Source organism: Aythya marila (genome assembly GCF_965140915.1).
Source record: "Aythya marila genome assembly, chromosome: 25".
NCBI classification, from domain to species: Eukaryota; Metazoa; Chordata; class Aves; order Anseriformes; family Anatidae; genus Aythya; species Aythya marila.
Window position 1 is genome coordinate 5,407,911 of NC_139066.1, and position 19,808 is coordinate 5,427,718.

The 19,808-nt window shown below is 58.0% G+C and overlaps 3 protein-coding genes across 3 annotated transcripts; 1 reads left to right on the top strand and 2 right to left on the bottom strand.

Moving 5' to 3' along the window:
- The first annotated feature begins 1,199 nt into the window (after window positions 1-1,199).
- Window positions 1,200-7,378, top strand: VAT1 (vesicle amine transport 1). The gene is made up of 6 exons (XM_082779198.1): window positions 1,200-1,701; window positions 3,028-3,235; window positions 3,492-3,662; window positions 3,745-3,834; window positions 4,838-5,079; window positions 5,577-7,378. The coding sequence occupies exons 1-6, from the start codon at window positions 1,321-1,323 to the stop codon at window positions 5,676-5,678; spliced, it is 1,194 nt and encodes a 397-aa protein (XP_082635324.1). The 5' UTR covers window positions 1,200-1,320; the 3' UTR covers window positions 5,679-7,378.
- A 2,867-nt stretch (window positions 7,379-10,245) lies between these two features.
- On the bottom strand, window positions 10,246-16,448 carry LOC309887288 (uncharacterized protein). The gene is made up of 5 exons (XM_082778872.1): window positions 16,090-16,448; window positions 15,842-15,945; window positions 12,033-14,954; window positions 11,503-11,711; window positions 10,246-11,051 (listed from the first exon to the last, which is right to left on the bottom strand). Exons 1-5 carry the CDS (start codon window positions 16,265-16,267, stop codon window positions 10,982-10,984), a joined length of 3,483 nt encoding a protein of 1,160 aa, XP_082634998.1. The 5' UTR covers window positions 16,268-16,448; the 3' UTR covers window positions 10,246-10,981.
- Window positions 16,449-16,686: 238 nt separating this feature from the next.
- IFI35 (interferon induced protein 35) lies at window positions 16,687-19,710 on the bottom strand. Its single transcript, XM_082779023.1, has 9 exons — window positions 19,622-19,710; window positions 19,405-19,500; window positions 18,852-19,007; window positions 18,440-18,550; window positions 18,047-18,191; window positions 17,780-17,913; window positions 17,436-17,625; window positions 17,126-17,232; window positions 16,687-16,938 (listed from the first exon to the last, which is right to left on the bottom strand). Exons 1-9 carry the CDS (start codon window positions 19,634-19,636, stop codon window positions 16,756-16,758), a joined length of 1,137 nt encoding a protein of 378 aa, XP_082635149.1. The 5' UTR covers window positions 19,637-19,710; the 3' UTR covers window positions 16,687-16,755.
- Between the last annotated feature and the right edge of the window lie 98 nt (window positions 19,711-19,808).

The window sequence follows — 19,808 nt, forward strand, 5'->3', positions numbered from 1 at the left end:
TTTTTTAGGGGGTGGATGCTCCTCTTCGTCAGGGGCTGCTTGATGTGCGTGCTCAAACCATCGCCCTGGAGGTGCTGCGGGGCAGGGGGACGAGGATGTGCTTGCCTGGCACATCCCACCGGGTCCGGCTTCACGTCGCACCCACGGCCCTGCACTGCAGCAGCCACTGATGGCCACCCCAGGAGCTGGGCACGCACACCCAGGCAGTGAATTCACGGAGAGGGTTGCTGCCTGCTGGCTCCACGAGCAGGAGGAGAGGCAGGAGCCATGGATCCGGCTTCGCTCCCGGCCTCGTTTATCCGCCTGGAGTCGCAGGACTGAAGCTGCACTCCTCCTCCTCCTCCTCCTCCTCCTCCACCTCCTCCTCTTCCTCCTTTTCCTCGTCCAGCAGCCAGCCCGTGCCTCGTCTCCGACACCCGCAGCCATTTCAGGGCCGCGAGCAGGGAGCTGGTTACGAAACCTCCCTGGAAGTGACCTCAGTCAGTTATCCACAATAAATCCGAGGAGTAGCTCGGCGAGGCGGCACCCCGGCACAACAGCCATTTCAAGCAGGGCTCCAGCAAAGCCGCATTTTATTTTTATTTTTTTTTTTTTTGCTTGAAAAACAATCATTTAGCACAAAAAGGGGAGGCTTGGGGAGGAGGAGGAAGGAGGCAGGCAGGGAGCTGAGCCGTGGCTTTTGGCAGAGCCGCAGCCCCGCTGCTGCAGCCCCAGCCCCGGGGCGCTTTGGGGTTTTAAGCCCCAAACCGCAGCCGCTGCACGGCCGCAACCGGGGCTTTGCCACCGGGGACCCTGCCCCGGGAGGGACCGGGGCGGCCCCGGGGACCGGCTGTAGGGCGGGGGGGGGCGAACCGGGGCTGCGGCAAAGGGCGGGGGGGGCAGCACCGGGCTGCGGGGGGGCTGCAGGGATCGGGACCGAGACCTCGGGGGTTAAAGGGGGGCTGCAGGAACTGGGATCGGGACCTCGGGGGTTGAAGGGGGGCTGCCGGGACCGGCCCCGGGACCTCGGGGGGGGTGAAGAGAGGCTACCGGGACCGGCCCCGGGTCTGCAGTGGGGAAAGGGGGGGCTACCGGGACCGGCCCCGGGACCTCGGGGGGGTGAAGTGGGGCTGCCAGAACCGGCACCGGGACCGCGGACAGCGCCTCCCCTCCAGCCCCGGCCCGGTTGAACGGGGCCCCGCCGCTCCGCCCCCGCCCCCGGCCCGCCCCCCCCGGGCCGCGCCCCGTTCTCCGGCTTTTCCCCGCCCGCCGCCGCCGCCGCCGCCGCCCCGGTCCCGATCCCGATCCCGATCCCGCAGCTCGGCTCCGCTCCTCTCCGCCATGTCCACCGAGCCGGCCCCGGCCTCCGCAGCCCCCCCGGAGCAAACCCCCGAGCCTCCGGTGGCGACACCGGCGACAACGACAACGACGACGACGACGGCGGCGGCGACGACGACGAGCGGCGGCGGGGAGCCCCCGGAGCACCGGGCGCTGGTGCTGACGGGTTTCGGTGGCTACGAAAAGGTGAAGGTGCAGACACGGAGGGGCGGCGGCCCCCGAGCCGGGGAGGTTTCGGTGCGGGTCCGTGCCTGCGGCCTCAATTTCGCCGACCTGCTGGCCCGCCAGGGGCTCTACGACCGCCTGCCGCCGCCGCCCGTCTGCCCCGGGATGGAGTGCGCCGGTACCGTCTGCGCCCTGGGGGATGGAGTCAGCGATCGCCAGGTGGGAGGGGGTCCGGCTCCGGTTCTTCCCTTCCCTTTTTTTCCTTTCCCTAAGGCCCCAACGGCTCCGGTTGTGTGCGAGGCCCCGGGAAGGGGTCCGGAGCTGCGGCACCGGTGGTGGGGCTGCGGTGGGGTGGGGAGGTTGGAGGGGGGGGTCTCCCGTTGCCTCCCGTCTTCATTCATCACCTCCTGTCTCCCATCATCTCATCTCCCGTCTCCCATCATCTCCCATCATCTGCCATTATCATCTCCCATCTCCCATCATCATCTCCCATCTCCCATCATCTCCCATCTCCCAGTGCCGCAGCCGGGATTTACGCCATGGGTGCCCACGAGAAGCATCCCAGCCTTCACCGAGGGGCTCTGGTTTGGGTTTTTGCCGGGTTCTGGCTGCTCGCAGCGCAGAAATCCTGCCCCAAAACCCTGCCCCAGGATTTGGGGTGGTGAGAGCATCGCTGTCGGTCTGCCCTCATGGGGCCTTGGGGCCCCTGGGAGGAGATCCTGTGCCGAAGGGGCCGAGCTTTGCACCAATAATGTCTTCTCGACGCTGAGTAGCACAAAGGGCTGAAGCATGACCGTGCTATTTCTGCACGGCTCTGCTTCCTTTCGGACTACATGGACATACAAGGAAATGGCTCCAGCTTCTGACTTGGTGTCCAGCGTGCCCTAAGGGTGCTGAGCTCTGGGTGCTAGCAGCTGGCTGCCCACGGTGTTGGGGTTTGTGGCCAGTGAGCCTCCGGCTGCTGCCTTTCTAGAAAGTCCCAGGGCAGAGCAGCTCGCCCCGGGTGTCCCAGAACCTTGGGTCTCAGGGCTAGTGCAGTTACACCCCATCGAGATCCCTCTTGGATGCACAATTAGCAAAACAAAGTGCCTCAAAAAGCCTTGTTTGTTAGGGATGATCCCCTCCTCTCCAGGAAAACATCTCGGTTTATTGCAGCATGAATGCCAAACCCACACAACGAGGAGCCTTTCTGCTCGCTCCGTGGCTCTGCCTCTTGTCTGCTCGCCGATGCGGCTCCCTGGGTCTTTGCCGGTCTCCTTCCCACTGCACGCTGAGCAGATGCTTCTTGCCCCGTGGGATAAGAGCAGCTTTTGGGGAAGCTTAGGCTTAAAGCTTTACCTAAAGCTTTTTTCCAGGGTAGATCCCATTGTTGAAGCATTGCCCCAAGCATCATGCCTGTTGGCAGGCAGATCCTGCTGCGGGGTAGCAGAAATAACCACAACAGTCAATGCTCTGCTAGGTCCTGCTGTAGCAAGACCAAGAGTAGGATGATTTCTGCTTGTTTTAAGCTCGTTTCACACCTCCTTGCTGTCTGTTTGGTTTTAGGTTGGCGATAAGGTGATGGTCCTGGCCAGGTCTGGGCTCTGGCAAGAGGTCGTGAACGTGCCGGCCGGGCAGACGTTCCCGATACCCGAGGGAATGAGCTTTGAGGAGGCAGCTGCTCTCCTTGTCAACTACATCACTGCCTACATGATCCTGTTCGACTTTGGGAACCTGAGACCCAACCAGAGCGTCCTCATCCACATGGCTGCAGGTCAGTTATCCTCGCCAGCCCATGCTGAGGCTCCCGGCATCAGCGTGCGGCTTCTTCACAGGGGCTTGGTGAAGCTGCAGAGAGCGGTGCTGGACCAGCCAAGCATCACCTGCAGTCCCATTTCCCAGTAGCCTGGGTCAATCCTCACCAGCACACACCACAAGCCTTCTTCCCATCCAGGCAGAGCCTTCCTCCCGTCCAGGCAAAGCCTTCCTCCCATGTCTGCTTCTGAGTCTTTCTCTTTGCTGGTTTTCAGGTGGCGTGGGAACTGCTGCCATCCAGCTGTGCAAGACAGTAGAAAACGTCACCATTTTCGGCACAGCATCCGCTTCCAAGCACGACTCGCTGAAGGAGAGCGGGGTCGCCCACCCCATTGACTACAGGACGATGGATTATGCAGAGGAGGTCCGGAAAATCTCTCCCAAAGGTACCGTGTGCTGGAGGACTTCTCCAACAGCCCTCGCTCCTTTTAGGCACAAAGGCTTCCAGCCGTTCTCTGTTCCCTCTAGGTGTGGACATTGTCCTGGACCCCCTGGGCGGATCCGACACATCCAAAGCATTTCACCTCTTGAAGCCAATGGGCAAACTCATCACTTACGGTGAGTGTGAGCAGCCTGTCCCAGCCCCAGCTCTGGTGCAGGAGGGTGCGCGTCCGTTCTGCTCCGTTCCTGGGCGTGGGGCCACGAGGGAGCCTCACGGGTGCTGCCAGCTGCCTCTGTCATAGTTCTGCGGTTTTCACAAAGGTTTTTAGGATGTTTCGCCTGGGTGAGGCACTGACCTTTGTCCCGAGGGCTGCGGACACTGAGAGGCTCTGGGTCTCTTCCCTTCCATGGTGAGACCTCTCCCCGAGTATGAGCCAGTGCCTGCAGGGGAAGCTGGAATGTCCCCACGAGGAACCCTGGCACAGCTGCTTTGTCCAGGCTGATTAATGCTCAGCATTAATAGAGCCTTGCTTTTTTTTTTTTTGCTTTTTTTTTTTTTTCCTTCTTCTAGAGGATGTGTGGGTGATGAGGTTTGAGGCTACTGAATACTTATCCCTCCATTCCCCAGCCCTGAAACACTGCGATTTTGTCCCTGGAGACAAAGCCCTCACACAGCCCCCAGCGAGATTCCAGACACTTGTGGCAGTGTGCTGCCTCTGTCCCGGCCCTTGCAGCGTGTGGCTTCCCTGGGGGAGCCTGGCTGTAGGAGAGGGGGAATGCTGTCCCACCAGCCTGCCTGGGACTTGTAACCCCCTCTTGCCTCTGCCAGGGCTCCAGCCTAGCTGCACTGCTGCTGCCCTCCCAAGATTTTTGGTCTGAATTTTTGGGTAGACCTGCGTGGTGCTGGGAGATGGATCCGATGATCCTTATGGGTCCCTTCCAACTCGGGATATTCTGTGATTCTATGACTTCTAGATTTTTGCAATATGCGGGTGCAGATGCTCCAAATCTTGAGCCCAAACTGGGGATCTGCTTTCACTGAAATTATTGGGCAGCTCCTGATGCAGTCCAGTTCCCAGCACTGCCCCCAGCACCATATCCTGTGCTACCCTGGCTATTGCCCGCGCTGCCTTTTGTGTTGCGTTGACCCCAGTTCATCCGTGGCTTGTCTTCCCTTTAGGGGTAGCAAACCTGCTCACTGGGCAGAAGAAGAACCTCATGGCCATGGCCAAAACCTGGTGGAACCAATTCAGCATCAACGCCCTGCAGCTCCTACACCAAAACAAGGCAGTGTGCGGCTACCACCTCGGCTACATGGACGAAGAATACGAGCTCATCGGAGGAGTTGTAGCCAAGCTGATTAGCCTGTACAATCAAGGCAAGATCAAGCCCAAAATAGACTCTGTATGGCCCTTTGATCAGGTGAGTCGGAGCTGATATACGGACTGACAAAAAGCCCAGGGTGGTTGCTTTCTGCACGGGGCGCTCTGCTTGAGGCTGAGCACCTTTTCCGTGGGGGCTGAGCGGTTCCAACAGCCATCTGTCCTCAGATGTTCAGCGCCCTTTTAAGAGCTTAAAGTGGCTGGGCTCTTCTGCTCCGGTGCACAGAGCTGGGCAATGCCAGACAGCATCCCCACGGACCAGGGCAGGTGCTCAGCTGCACTCCGTGGGCAGCAGCAGCCGTGGAGGGATGGGGATGTGCACCGGGCTGCGAACCACCCTGAGTCTGCCCCCTGTAATTACACCGACAGCTGGGGAGGTTGCTGCTGCCCCTCTGCAAGTGGAGGAGAGCCCAGGCAGCGAAGCACAATGGTGAAAATGGCTTTTTTTTCAGCTGCAAGGGGGCTGTTTGGGCGCAGGAGGGGCATGGCTGCTCCGCGTGGGGGCTGCGGGTCTCACGGGGCTCCCCTCGTTTGCAGGTGGCAGATGCCATGAGGCAGATGCAAGAGAAGAAGAATGTTGGAAAGGTCATCCTGGTTCCCGAAGCACCCAAGGAAGAATCCAAAAAAGAGGAGAACTAAGGAGGAGAGCGATGTGTGCAGATTGTGAATTCATGGTTTAACTCCCTGCTCTCTTTGGGACCTGGAAATGGACAGATCAGTAGCTTCCTCCTTCACCAGTACATCGTGCTTAAAGTTCAGATGAGGTTTGCTTGCTCCCGTTGTGACTGACCCTTTACCAGATATGCCTCCTGCCCTAGCTCTCTGTTTTGAAGCCTGATTATTTCATACATTTCTCTAATCACTTGTTTCCATGCTGAAATCCCAAACTAATCCTATTTTTTTCCCCTGGCAGCACAGTCAAAGCTTCCGGGCAGTTGGTGATTAGCAGCTGCATAGGCTGTCACTGTGAAGATGCAAAATGCTATAGGGACTGCCAAGCAGCTCCACAAAAACCCAGCCCACGTTGAAGCATTTGCACTGTCACCTTAGAGAAGCGTTTCAGTAGGAGAATGGGCAGACTGAGGATGTTTCTTAAACAGCCACAAGAGAAGTGTGGCTGCCCTAGTTTAATTCTAGCTCTGTCTGCTCTTCTGCTCACACTAACCCTGCTTTCTCCCCTCTGCTGGCCTCTATCACCAGTCAGATAGTAGCAGTTGCCTTTGCCTTGTAAATAACTCTGGCTTTTTGGAGTCTATACCATATTGCATTTAATTTGCAGTCACTTTGTGCAGGCAACAAATAATCCAACAGCCCGGGCTGGTCTCTGAACACAGAGGAGAAGTTTCAGCTGGGTAACTTGATCTTGTCCATTTTCTGCTTCCAAACTGTACAGGGAGATCTAAACTGTGTCTGATTTTTTTAGAGACCATAAGGACTCAACTGTGTCTCGAATGACTGGAACAATTGATGTTGGCTCTGTGCTTATTAATGTTGGGCTCCAAGTTGGTATTGTTAAGGCTAAACTTCACCCTCGTGTTTTGTATTTCCAAGGGCTGCAGTGTTGAATCAGACTTCAGCAAGATGGGAACAAATAAGCCCCTGTTAATGCTTGCTTTGTGCCGTGCCCTGTGCGCTGGGGAGAGCTGCAGTTTGGGAAGTGACTTGTGAGAACCACGGCTGCTGCACGGGGCTCGGCGCTGGCTCCTCGTGTGCCACATCACCCCGGGAGGCTGTCACTGAGTTACGAGTGTAGGTGGCAAAGTGTCCGGCTCTGTCAAGCCTCTTGGCTTGGGCATCTGGAACAGTTCAAATCACGCTTCCCCTTCTCTTCTAGCGAGCTCTTAAGACATCCTCTAACCACCTCTCACCTCGTGGGTCGGTGCTGCAGTAGGGTTTGACTCCTCTTCCCCTCTCAGGACCCTTCCAGCACTGAGGCTTTAGGAACTGCCTGGGATTTCCTCCCAGACCAGCTCTCAGCTTCTCTTCCTCTTTTCTTTCTTCGTTATGTTTGGAAACGGAGCTGTGCAGACACCCAAGCCTCGTTCTGTGAGCACTCCGTGTCCTGGGTGGTGCCCCCGCTTCCTGCCCTGCCCAGCCCCGAGTGACCGTGGTGCTGCTGGAGCTTGCTTCAGCAGCCGGAGGCTTTGCCACAACCCTACAGCTTGTAGGTCCTGCAGGGCTTTAGGCTCCATTTGGGATTTTAAAAGGTAAGCCTGAGGGCACTGAGGAGAGCTGCCTGTTGTCGGTGAGCTCAGGCTCCAGGAGCAAAGGCTGGCTGCTCCGTGTCCCGCTTATCCCGACTCCAGAAAAGGAAGGAGCTGCACGGGCAAAGGGACCCATTTGGGTCCCCATTTGGGAAGCCCCTCAGCTGCTAGAGAGCAAACACTGGCAGGGAGCGAGGGGTCCTGGGCAGGTTCAGTGTGTGGCTTCTTCCTCTGCCAGCTCTTCCTCCCCACCAGTGCTCCTCGCTGGCAGTGCAGCTTGTTTTCAGGTGCTTGGGCTCAGTCCCTCAGTCCGGTTCATATTAAAAACGTGGAGGCAGAGACCCCAGGGGACTCTCTTTGGCTAGCTTTAAGACAACCCCGTTCCCTACGGCCTCGGGGAAGGGCAGGAGCCCAGGCACAGGCGCTTGTTCCATCCCTTGCAGGTGATAAGCGAACTCCACAGGCATGGTGGCACGAAATTCAGAAGCACAACTTGTAACCTTTCTGAATCCCAAATCTTGCTGCTGCTCCTTTCAACCTGCCCCTCTCATGCTAATCCAGATCCAATCCAACAGTGTCTAATGCTGCTTTACCAGGTCTGCCAACACAACGGCTGGCTAAATTGCTGCAGTGGGAAGTCTGGACCTGCTCCTCCGTGAATCCTAACTTCACCTTGATGAGAGCAGCGTGCTCGAAGGGCACACCACGCTGCAGATCTGCAGGTCCTGCGCAGCTGTAAAGGGGAAAGCTGTCAAATTGTGGTTTACTGTAACGTCCTCTCCTTGCTTTACTTTCAGCCAAGAGCGTGCTCAGTGCCTTACTTGGATGGCCTTGGATTAAGGCAACACAGCAAGGGCTTCACGGCCCGCTCCCTCCCGACAGAATGTGGAGGAGGAGGGTGGGAGTTTTGCAGCTTGCTGTAGGGCTGCTCTGCCTTGCTGCCTTGCGATACACCACGGAGCAGAATCTCGGTGCCTTCTTCTGCGTGCCCGTAAGGACTGGGAAGTCACCGGAGCCTTTTCTCTTCTGGCCTTTCAAAGTATTGCCAAAAAAAAAAACATACCTGTTATGATCCTTGCTAGCTCTGTTTCGTGAACACCAGTGTTGTAGTGTGGCTTAGTGTGAACGTGACGCTCCCTTTGCCCGTGTCACGGGCTGTGCAGGGCTCTCCTGGACACCTGTGCTCCTGCAGCCAAAATTGCTGCTCTAAAGCAGCCGCAGAGGTCTCCCCCGGGTGCCCATTTGGCTCAGAGCCGGGTCCTCGAGCGAGGCTTTATCAGCTGGCACTGCCTTGGCTTCCTGGAAACAATCAGGGCTCCTTATGCTCGTAGGGGAGCTGCTAATGTATTTTCTACCTGCGAATTCCTGAAGCTCTTATCAGGGTGTGAGTGCTAAGCAATTGCTATGGCCTTCTGGTAGAGTTTAGCACCGTTTCGTGTCCCTCAGTAGCAACAATGTTTTCTACAGAAAGACCAAGATTAAATGTAACCTTGCTCTTCACTGCCTCACTGATTAATGCTCTGTGTTTTTTTTTCTTGTTTGTTTGTTTTTAGTAGTAGTCTTTATTTTTTCTTTTTTCTTTTTTTTCTTTCTTTCTTTTTTTTTTTTTTTAATGGATAAGCATTTTATGGGCCAATAACCTGTGTAAAACAACTTCAAGTGTCTTAATGCATTAAAGCTAACCAGCAGGTTTATATACTAAGGACCAAAGCAAAACCAAACAAACAAAAACCTAGGCTGAAAAATCGTTCCACTGAATGTTGCTTAACTGTTTAGGGCAAAAAAAAAAAAATAGAAGTCATACTATCAAGGAAATTGGAGTTTACTGTGCTTAGATTGTGTGTGCCGTTCCTGCAATCAGAAGTGCAATTCAATGTTTATTTACTGCTTGTCTGACCCAAAGGTTGTGCCATGAGGAGAAGAGTCCAGGCAAAAAAAATGTGAGTAATGAGGACTGAAGTGCAGGACAGGCTCCCCTGGCTCTGGCAGGGATGCCTGTCCACGTGCCACTCCAATGTCCTTGCTGTAGTCGCCTTCCCAGACTGATTCTTTTGGTCTGGGGGGAAAAAATGCAACTCCTTTGCTATCACCAGGCAGCTTCTGTCACATTTCTGACTTTCAGTTTCTCTCAAGCTCGTGTTGCATGTGAAGGGTAGAAGAAGGAAAGCAGCTTGCACAGAGGAGTGTGACCCCTGCTAAGTGCTTTAGGAGGGGGGGTGAGGAGCTTAGCTGTTTATTTCATTTTGGCCACCTGTATTAAACTAAAAGTGAGTGACTAGTGACAAGAGAGAGGCAGTGTGAGCCTCAGGCTTTAATCAGTGCAGGATGCTGGCCACTCTCAGCTGCTATCATAGGTGTAAAACCACTGCTGCCTAATGAAGTCTCTGGTGTGTGAAGCCCTGGTGATGGCAAAGTGTGGCTGGCAAGTAGTGCATGAGCGTGATGGGAAACGCATTAGACTCTGAGCCTCTTACAACATATGGTCTGGTCTGTACTGTCTGAGTTGTGTTGATTTGCAGATCTGTGATATGAGTGATGCTCACCCTACAGACACTTGGAAAAATCTTTTGTTTAAAAAAAATATATTCCGCTTTGTGCGTGTAACCAAGTTGGACAGAAAGCAAGTGTGCCAATGCTGTTTACATGACTATAATGTGTAATGCTCCTCTGTCTAATGTTACCATATGCCTTATGTGTTTCAAATGTTAATTAAAAGCATAACAAAACTCTCAGTGGCATGCTGCTCAGTCTTCTGCCAGAACGATCCTTCTGTCCTCAGCTCAGCCTCTGGAGCCCTTGCATTACCCCTGCGTGCACTAAGTGGGTGGGTGCATTCAGTTTACACATCCCAACAGCTCTTCCAGGGTGAGAGGCTGCCTCTGCTCTCAAGGACAACTGTTAATCATGGCCTCAAGTGTTGCATCACTCCTGTAACACCCTGTTCTGGAGGGCAGCTACGGTGCTTGCAAAGTCCCTAGCTGATCTCTGCACTTTAGTCTGTGCTGGGGGGTCTCTGGAACCAGCTGAGATTAAAATGGGCTCTCAGGGTGACAGTAAGACAAGGTGTGGACAACCACGACTGAAAATGTGGGAATAAATCTTGTTTATTTTTGTTTCTCCACCTGGAGGCTGTCCATGCCTGTATATTGTCAGGGGAAGCAGCTGTCCGAGGAGCTGAAACGTGTTAGTACCCCCTCCAAGAGAGCATAAGGCTTCCTGCTGTCCTCAGAGCAGGTGCTGGGGAGGGGCTGTAACTCAAAGCTGTCTGCTGGAGGGCTGAAATGTCTACATTAACATCTGAAATTAATGATAGCTCGGCTCTGGCACAGGCTCAGGAGGTGGCTGACCTGGAGCCTGCCTGCAGTGGCAAGAGGGGGAACAGATTTACAGAAGGTGGGGCTGGACTACAAGCAGGCTCCTGCCCAGGCTTGGTTTATTGGCACCCTGTCAAAAGCTGCGCTGGGGCTCAGCCTGGATCTGGTGTTGGAACAAGCTGGTCGTTAACTCGCTGGTGCAGATCAGCAGCCAGCAGGAGCTGGAGTTTTGGGGAAGCTCAGGCTCTGGGGGATGGAGGGGCTGCTGTCGCTAACGTGCAGGTTTCTGGCTACCTCCGGGGATGCAATGAGCTCCTTGGACAAGCACCTGCTTTTTCCTGGGCCGTGTTGAGCTGCAGTTTTTGTCAACTGGGACGGGAGGTGAAGCAAAGGCACGGGATGCAGCTGCTCACAGCAGGGAGTCTCACTCGATGCCCAAATTCTTCAAAATTGTGCAAACCTTGTGGAGATAGTGGGCATCTGGATAGCCGTTCCTGTGGGGCAGAAGGGGAAGTGGTGTAAATCCTGCTGATGGTGCTAAAACTGCCGAGGGCAGCAGCAGTTTATTTTGGCCCCATCCTCTCAACGGGGGGGGGGTGAGGGTGGAAACCCTGCTCCCTGGGAGCTGCAAGGAGCTGCCCCTTGCTGCTGCCTGCACACAGAGCTGGCTGCAGAGAGCTGCCAAGGCAAAAGTCAAGAAAATCCTAAGGGAACCAGAAATCTTGGCTATGGGGGGGGTTATGGGTGTGGGGTGGGTAAGGGCTTTGTCCCAGTTGGAGGGTGCCAGGGCTGGTCTGCCACACCTGTGGGAGGGAGGCACCACCTCTGCTGCTGTGGGAGCCTGGAGGAGCACCCAGCTCCAAGGGTTTGGTCAGCTGGGGCCCGTGTTTCTCCTCCTCCAATTGCTAAGGAAAAGCTGGGGGCTTGGGATGACCGCGGCCATACCTGGCTTTGCTTCCATGCCAGGAGGTTTTGTGAGGGATAAGGCCCCACGTCACTCTTTCTTCTCCGTTGCAGGACTTTATCCGGAACGTCAGCCCTTGCTCAAATGCTTTCTTCAGCAGCACTGCTGTCTTCTGCCCTTCCCTATTGTCAGGAAGGAAGGCGATGAAACATCCCCCTTTGTAAGGCTGTCCTGGATGGGGGTGACCAACCTTAGAACAAGAAGAAAATGTTGTAAACAACCACAGGTCTGGCTTCTGAGATTTTGTGCAGCTTGAAAACACACAGCTACCTGTGAGCCCCATGGGGTGCAAGGTGCTTGGACCACTCACCAGAGCTCACACGCTTTTCCAAAGCAGCAAGCAGCTCCCAAACTTCGTGTGATATTTTGCCTTTCCTGGGGCAATACCCCTGCTTCTTTGCACATGGGGCATGGAGATGAAGCTGCCCCTCTCCTCCTCCTCCCCACACCCCCAAGAACTCAGTGCACGGCCCGCAGCAGGCCGGGCAGACCCCTGTGGTGGGCTACCTACCCCTTGCACGCCATCGGGGATGGTGTAGATAAGCTGGAGCGTCAGGTCCCGGTAGTAGCCAGGCAAACTCTGAGACACGGAGGAGATCTTGAAGGTCCCTGGGACCCTGCAGCTTGGGGCAACCGAGGAGGAACCACAGCAAGCTGGCTGCTCTGCTGCAAAACACGTCCTGCACAAGGTGTGCCCACAGGGCGCCGGACAGGTCACACATGAGTCCTGGCAAGCATCGCACCAGCCCAGGGGGCTCTTGCTGCTTTCCTGGCCAGGGCTGGGGCCTCTTTTCTGCGGTGTTGAGGGTTCAGACTCCTCCTGGGTGCTGTTCCTGCTGGAACTGCTCCTTTCTTGGCCTCTTGACTCCGCTGTGGGTGACTGTTCGGCCACAGCCTGGGGCGGTTCAGGAGCTGCAGCCCCGCAGAGCCAGGCGGGCAGGGAGCGAGGTGCACCCTCGGCTGTGGGAACTGGTGACCGCAGCTGGCTCCCGGCGTCGCTGTGACCTCCTCTGCTCCTGTCTCTCGCAAACTGGAATTTGTCTGGCAAGACCTGCTTTAGCCGCGCAATGTCAGGTTCCCCCGGCGACTGTTTGGCCTTCGGCTGTTCCTGGGGCTCTCTCGGAGCACCAGGACTCGGGTTGTCCACCACAGGACGGCTGAGAAGGCCGCTTCCTCCTTGCACAGCCCCAGGATCAACATGGTTGTTGGCCTCCTCCTGTCCCGCTGCTTGCGGGTACCTCCAAGGACTCGGGGACCTCTTTTCCTTGGCCTCCGGCAGCTTGAGAGCCCTGAGCACCTCCGAGTGCTCTGCTTTATCTCTAATGTCCAGGAGCTGCAGACCCATCTGCAGGGACTCCAGGCTGTCGGGAAGGGCTGCCCCCAGTACAGTGTCCTGGCTTCTGCTGGGCTGGACAGCACCGGGGTGCCCCGGGCTCGAAGCTCTCTCTGCTCCTGGAGACAAGGATGAAGACTTCAGAGCACGGCGCCTCCTGGAAGAAAACACCTGGAAGGCCTCAGTCACTCCTGGCAGCATCTCCTTGGGGCAGGCGAGACAGAGCTTGTACTTGTCTTTGTTGAGCCCAACCTGCAGGGAACTGCCTCGCAAGAGGCTGCACAGCTCACTCAGGGCATCGTCATCCGGCCCTTCGACAGCAAGCTCTGAGTAGCTCATGCTCTGACACACAAGGTCGGGGCACCTCTGCACAAGAGTTTCCACTTTCCATTTCACCTGGAGAAGCTTGGTCCTGTCCTCTGCCTGCAACGACAGCACCGTGCAGTCCCCGGTAGAGCGTTCGGAGATCTGCACAGCTGCACTCCTGCACAATTCCTCGATGGTAGAGCGGTACACATCCTTCAGGTAAGACCACTGCAGGGAGTCCAGGCTCATTTCTTCACTCACCCTATTGCCTCCACTGCCTGCCCTGACGGTGTCTTGGGGCTTGTTGCTTTCCTTTGGCTTTGGCAGCGAGAAGCTGTTGGAGCGTCGCAGCACAGGTCTGGATTCAGAGGGTTTGGAGTCGAAAGCAGAAGAGTTCCTTGTGGTGTCAAAGAGGCTCAGAGACCGAAAGGTACTAGAGGTGTCAGCAAGGGAACAGTGCTTGGTGGGATCGGAGCCTTTGGAGTCCCCAGGGTGCTGCAAAGCGCTGTTTTCTTTGCCCACAAAGGCAGACAGACTCTTGTGTCTTGCAAGCCTGGCACCTCCTTTCACATGGTCCTGTTCTTTGGGGTCATTCTGCTGAGACTCTGCTGCTGCTGACCCCAAAACCAGTGCAGAGACATGAGGCTGGTACTGCTGGGTTGGTGCTTTGGGGTCACCGGGACCCAGAGCATGTGTCTCAGATGAGTTTTTCTCAGAAAGCTGCACCTGCCCCACTGGAGGAGAGTCCCGGCTCGGCAAGAGGCCCTGGCCAGCCTGAGACTTGCCAGTTTTCAGAGCGCTGAAGTTGGCAGCCAGCTTGTGCTCAGCTTTCCCTTCTGGCCTGCCTGGGCTCAGTTTTGGGGACGAGGTGTCCACAGGAGCTTTGGGCTTGTGCCCTGCAGCCTCTGTGGTGCGGGACACTGCCGGCCGGGAGGGCTGGGAGCTGCTGAGCATGACAACCGTCTGCGGGGTGCTTCTGGCGCTGAAGTGCTGGATGTACTGCTTGGCCTGCGAGACATCAACAAGGTTTCCAATAAGGTAAAGCTGCTTCCCATCCTCGTGGCAGAGCAACAGGGGGAACACCTCCTGCAGCTCACGTGTCAGAGCCCCAAGTGCCTGGCTGTCCATATCCAGTCCCCGCTTCGAGATCTTCTCCTTACGCAAGCTCACTTCCAGTTGCTGGTAGAGCTGCTGCAGGGCCAGGTGGGCCTGTCGCAAGGCGTCCGTGTCCCCAGATGTCCCCGGGGACGGCTGGAGGTACAATATGGTGATATCATCGCTGCTGATGTCCACCACATCCACGCAATGCTGCCGCAGCACACCTTGGTACTCAGCAGCACAGAGCCTCTGCATGTACAAGTAAATGTCCGAGTCCATCACGAGGGAAAAGTCCTCCAGCTGTTCCACAGCTTCCCCATCCACTGGGCCTCGAGGTGACGGGCCTCCAGCTGCCCCTTCGCTCCCATGGTCCCAGCGTGACAGCGCTGTGGCCTTCAGTGCTGACCCAGTGGAGGGAGGCACTTGCTGGTGATCGTGCATTTTGGTGTCTTTGGCCACGTGGCTGGATCCCGGAGGCAGGGTCGCTCCAGCTGCTTGGCTCTTGAGGTTCAGGCTGCCCAGCAGGTCTCTGCTGAAGGCCTGAACCTCAGTGAATGGTCCCTCGATTCTGCAACGCGTGTTCTTGTAGTCAAAGTCGAGCTGCACGCTGCTGTGGCCTTTCTGCAGGTTCTTCAGGAGGGTTTTGCCAGTGGGCAGCTTGCCGTAGTCAACCACCATGGAAGCGCATACAAAGATCTGCAGGTAGACAGCAAGGGAGTAAGAAAGCAAGGACCAAAAATAAGCCCCCTCCAAGGCACGGGGGAAGGCAAATGCACCTGGCTCTTGCCACAGGCCCTGCGTCTGCCACCCCTCTCTCTCAGCATCTTGCTTTCAGGCTCAGTGGGAGCACAACACAGGCAGAACCGAAGGCTTTGTGCAAACAAGGAATGCAAAGGGCAAACCGCAGATACGCAGCCCCATTTCTACACACTGGCAGCTCTGCAAACAGCCCACGACCAAGAAATCCACTCTCCCTTCTGCATCTGAAATACCTCTTCCCTCTCGCTCTCCCAGTGCTCCAGCTGTAGTGCTTCTGACACCACAGGTTTGCGGAAAGGTCTCCAATGCCAGGCTAACGGCCACGCTCTCATTTTCATCACTCAAATGTGAAGATATCACATGGGGAGGAAGACACAAGAAATTTCCAGTGCCTCCTAGACACCAGCGTGTCTGTCTCCTAATCTCTCCTGAGAGGGAGAGGAAAAATACCCTGTGCGTGTCCCGCTAATGACAGTGTCCAGCTAATGGCAGAGCCACGGCATTAACAGAATCCCCTGTGGGCCACCAGATGGGCTGGGGAAAAGTACCCCTCCCCTCCAGTCTAATTATTCTTCCTTGCTGTGACAGGCACAAATACCAAATGACCAAGTGCAAAGCCTGCTTGGCTGTCCCCGCCGTTATCAGCGTGAAGAAAAAATAAATAAGAATCCTCATTTGAATATGAATAAACATGAAATCCAATTAAGATTAAAGGAGGGTGCAAGCTCTCCCTTCCAGGCACAGAAGCCTGTCTGGGAGCCAGCTGGGGCTGTCGCAGCCACGCGCGGAGCCCCCGCGGGCAGGAGCTCCCTGCCCCTCGCTACCTCGTCGGGGCTCAGCTCCACCACGTGCGCCGTCACCTCCAGGGGATATTTCTTTCCCCCGATGGACAGGACGTGATTCTTCGTCTTCAGGATCCTCTGGGCCACTGCGTGGGGGAAAAAAAAAACAGGCACCGGCGTCGCTCTTGGCCTTGTTTCGGTTCTGTATGGCCGGGACGAGGCGGGGGAGGACGGGGCGAGGTGTTGGGATGCGGGCAGAGCCCCAGCCCCCCCGGGACCCCCACCGTTACCTGCCAAAGCCTCGAAGGTGATGAGGGCACACGCCCGCGCCCCCGGCAGCACCTGGACGTCGGCGATCTCCCCACCGCCGTTCCGGGAGCGCAGGAAATGGATGGTGAGCTTGTCGGCCACCCTGTCGGGGGGCAGGTCGGTGGGGATGCCCCGCACCTCCACCGTGTGGCCTGCCATGCCCCCGGCGAGGCGGCACCGGGTACCGGGCACCCCTCGGGGCCTCTCCTCTCCCCCCGGGTCCGTTCCGCCGCTGCCCGAGCCCCCGGGGCCGGTCGTGCCCGTTCCTTTCCTCCCGACCCCCGGCGCCGCCGCCCCAGCTCCGCGCAGCTCGGTCCCGGTAACCTACGGCCCGGCTCGGGCCCCACGGCAGCCACCGGGAAACGAAAGCGAAACCGGGGCCGCCCCGCCTCGGCCGGCACCGCCCCCGGGCACAACGAACCCCGGGCGGCTGCGGAACGGAACGGAACGGCCCCGGCCCCGTGCCCCCGCGGCTCTTCCACCATCCCCGTCCCCATCCCGTCCCCATCCCTTCCCCATCCCCAACCCCGTCCCCATCCCCGTCCCCGTCCCCGTCCCCAGCACGACACACACGGAGCTCCCCGCAGGCACTTTTTAATATTAAATTCACTCGTTTCACACCCCGGCGGTGCTCAGGGGTAGCCCAGCTACTCGCTGAACACAGCCACCGCCCGGCGCCCCGCCGGCACGTAGCCCAAGGTGTCCACCTCTCCCCCGCCACGGCTCTCCTTCTGGAAGTGGATCTCCAGAGCATCCCTCATGGGCTCCTCGGCCAGCACGTCGGGGATCCCCGACAGCAGGACGGTCCTGGCGCAGCGGGAGGGCTGGAACTGGGGAGAGAACAGGGCTGGGCTGCAGCAGCCCCGTGCTGCGAGGCCCCGAGGGGAGGCAGAACCCTAAAAGGGGGCAAAACCCTACAAAAATTCACCCCCCTGGGCTGCACGGCGCTGCAGGGGGCAGAGCTCCACAAGCCCCCAGGCTGCAGGTGCTGTTTTGCAGCGGGGTGCGTGGTCTTACCTGGATGTTAGTGACCTCTCCTCTCATGTAGGGCGATATTTTGAGCTTGTATTTTGCTTTCCCGATAGGCACCTGGACTTGCCCTCTAGCGATGAGCTGCTCAGCCACTGCAGATGGAGAGAAAAGCCCTGAGCTCCCCACGCCCCCGCTGAACTCCTGGTTACGTTCCTGGCACGGACGCCAAGACTGGAACTGCCCAGCTCCAACTGTCCCACCCCCGTTCCGCAGAGCCTCAGCTCCGTCTGCTCTCAGGAGACAACCAGTGCCCCCCGGAGCTGGCTGGATCGCTCCCCTCTTGTTCCCCACGCACCTCCATCGTGCACGAAGGTCAGCACCACCTGGCCGCAGTCGTCCAGGAACTCCCTGCTCTCCACCTCGCTGCCCCCATTCTTCGTCTTGCTGAAGAAGAGCTCCAGCTTGTCCAGCAGGATCTCCTCGGGGATGACCCGGCTGGGCAGACCGGACACCAGGATGCTCCTGCTGCTCCGAGTGAGCCCGATCTGCGAGCAGCACGGACCGGTCAGAACCCCAGCAGGGCAGAGCTCGGGGAGCAGAAACAAAGCTGCAGCACGGACGTGCTGGGCTGAGCTGGTAGCAGTGACCCAGCCCAGGAATTGGCTGAGCAGGACGCAGCTGCAGGCCCTGGGGTTGTACCTCCAGGGCGGATGGCAGCAGCACGTCCACCGGGCTCGCCTGCACTCGCATTTGGCAGCGGTCAAGCTCCTCCAGGCTCTCCCCGTTGCTCAGCTCCACTGTGTGCTCCTTCACCTCGATCACCCTCTGGGCCACTGCGAAAAGGGAAAGCCCTCAGCCTGGTGGCTCAGCGGGACGGGGCACGGAGCAGCAAACGCCTTGGGGAAAGGGTATAACTTTGCACGGGGCTGGCTTTGCTGCCCGTGGCAGCGCTCTTCTCGCTCTTACCCTCTGCCTTCTCAAAGGTGATGAGAGCTGAGCCGCCCTGCAGAGGGTAGCGGATCAGCGCGGTGAGCATCAGCTTGTTCGTGTCCTCCTTGTCTGTCACGAGTCCCTTAAACACCAGGTTCCTCTCTGGCAGGGCAGGCAACATCTAGGTTAGAGCGCACAGCAGCTGGAGGAGACTGCACCCCACACGGGGCCTGGCCCAACCACGGATGAGAAGCAAGCTGGCAGCTCAGAACAACCAGCTGGTGAGCCTTAGCAGGGTCTCTCCTGGGATCCAGCTGTGCCCAGAGCCCCAAAGCCACCACTCGTGGCACTGGCAGAGCAGCATCACACTGCCCAGCTGCGTTTACCAGCAGCCTGGCTCGCAGCCCTCACCCACACACACTCCGTTACCATCATCGGATCCTCCCAGCTCTTCTTCCTCATTTCTTCCAGTTTCTCCTCCAACATCTCCTTCTCCTGCTTCAGTCCGCTCTCCTCCTCCTTCGCTAAAAAAATTTCGGACTGGAAGGAAAGGAACAGGGAGCAGTAAGGGAACCACCACGAAGCCCAGCGCTACGCTGCTCTCTCATCCAAGCGCTCGGACTCAGCTCCAACCACGCCACTTTTCTTCTCGGCTCCCTACAGCCCTGCCACGGCTCCCGGCTTTCTACTGCAGCCCGTCCTCCTGCCACCCCAGCACGAACTCATTTTCCCCCCGTGCTGCTCCACGAACCCTCTGCTGCATCCCAGTCCCCGCAGAGCAGCGAGCCCGGCCGCCCGCTGCCACCTTCCCAAGCCCGAGAGGATTCCTCTGAGCACCCACCTGGAGGGACTGGACTATATCTTCCAGAGGATTGTGCTGCTGGAGATTTTCCTGGATGAGCTCTCTCATGTTCTTCACCTCTTGTATCCTTTGCTCTGTCTCTTCTTTTTCCTTTTGTAGCGCGGCGTTGTCTTGCTCCACAGCACTACAAAGCTCCTGTGCCAGAGGGACCATCAGACACGGGCACCCTGCCGACCCCACTGCGCCTCCAACCCCAAACACAACCCCGCAGCCCGGTCCAGGAGCTCTCATCCACGCGAACACCCCCTCTGCACCGCTCCTGCCTCTCGCGGAGCATTTTGACAGATCGCACTCCTTGGAAAAACCAACTCCAGAAATCTGCTGGCGTCACGACGCAGGGAGCTTGCAAGGAGACGGGGGGGGAAAGTTGCCACCAAAAAACCTGAGCACCCAGCGATCCCCAAGGGTGGTTTGGGAGGGCAACAAGCTCCGAGGAGCGGCAGCTCCAGCCCGGGGAGGCCGGGGGGGTTTTGGGCTGGCGGTGGCAGAGCTCTGGATCCGACCCGCCGCCCCCATCCCTCGGGGGCCGCACCTTGTAGCGCTCGATCTCCTGCCGGAGCTGCTCGGGGGTCATCTCCGAGCCGCCGTCCTGCAGGCCCTGGGGGTCTTCCAGCCGCACGAAGGAGCTCTGGAGGATGAGGGGGGGGTCAGAACCGCGCTCCCCGAGCCCCCCGGACCCTTCCTCTCCCCTCCCACCGCCCGGTCCCGGGGCTCGGCCCGACCCCGGGAGCCCCGCACGGAGCCGTCACCTCCTCCGAGTCCATGGCAAAAGGGCAGCGGGGCCGGACCCACCGGCACCCCGGGAGCCCTCCCCCGCCGCTCCGCCCGCCCCCGCCGCTTTCGCTTTCGTTTCCTCAGCCCGGCTCCGCCTCCGGGGCTGTCCCGGTGAGCCTGAGCCCGGCCAGGGAGGGGTTCAAGCCCTGGGGATGGCCTCGC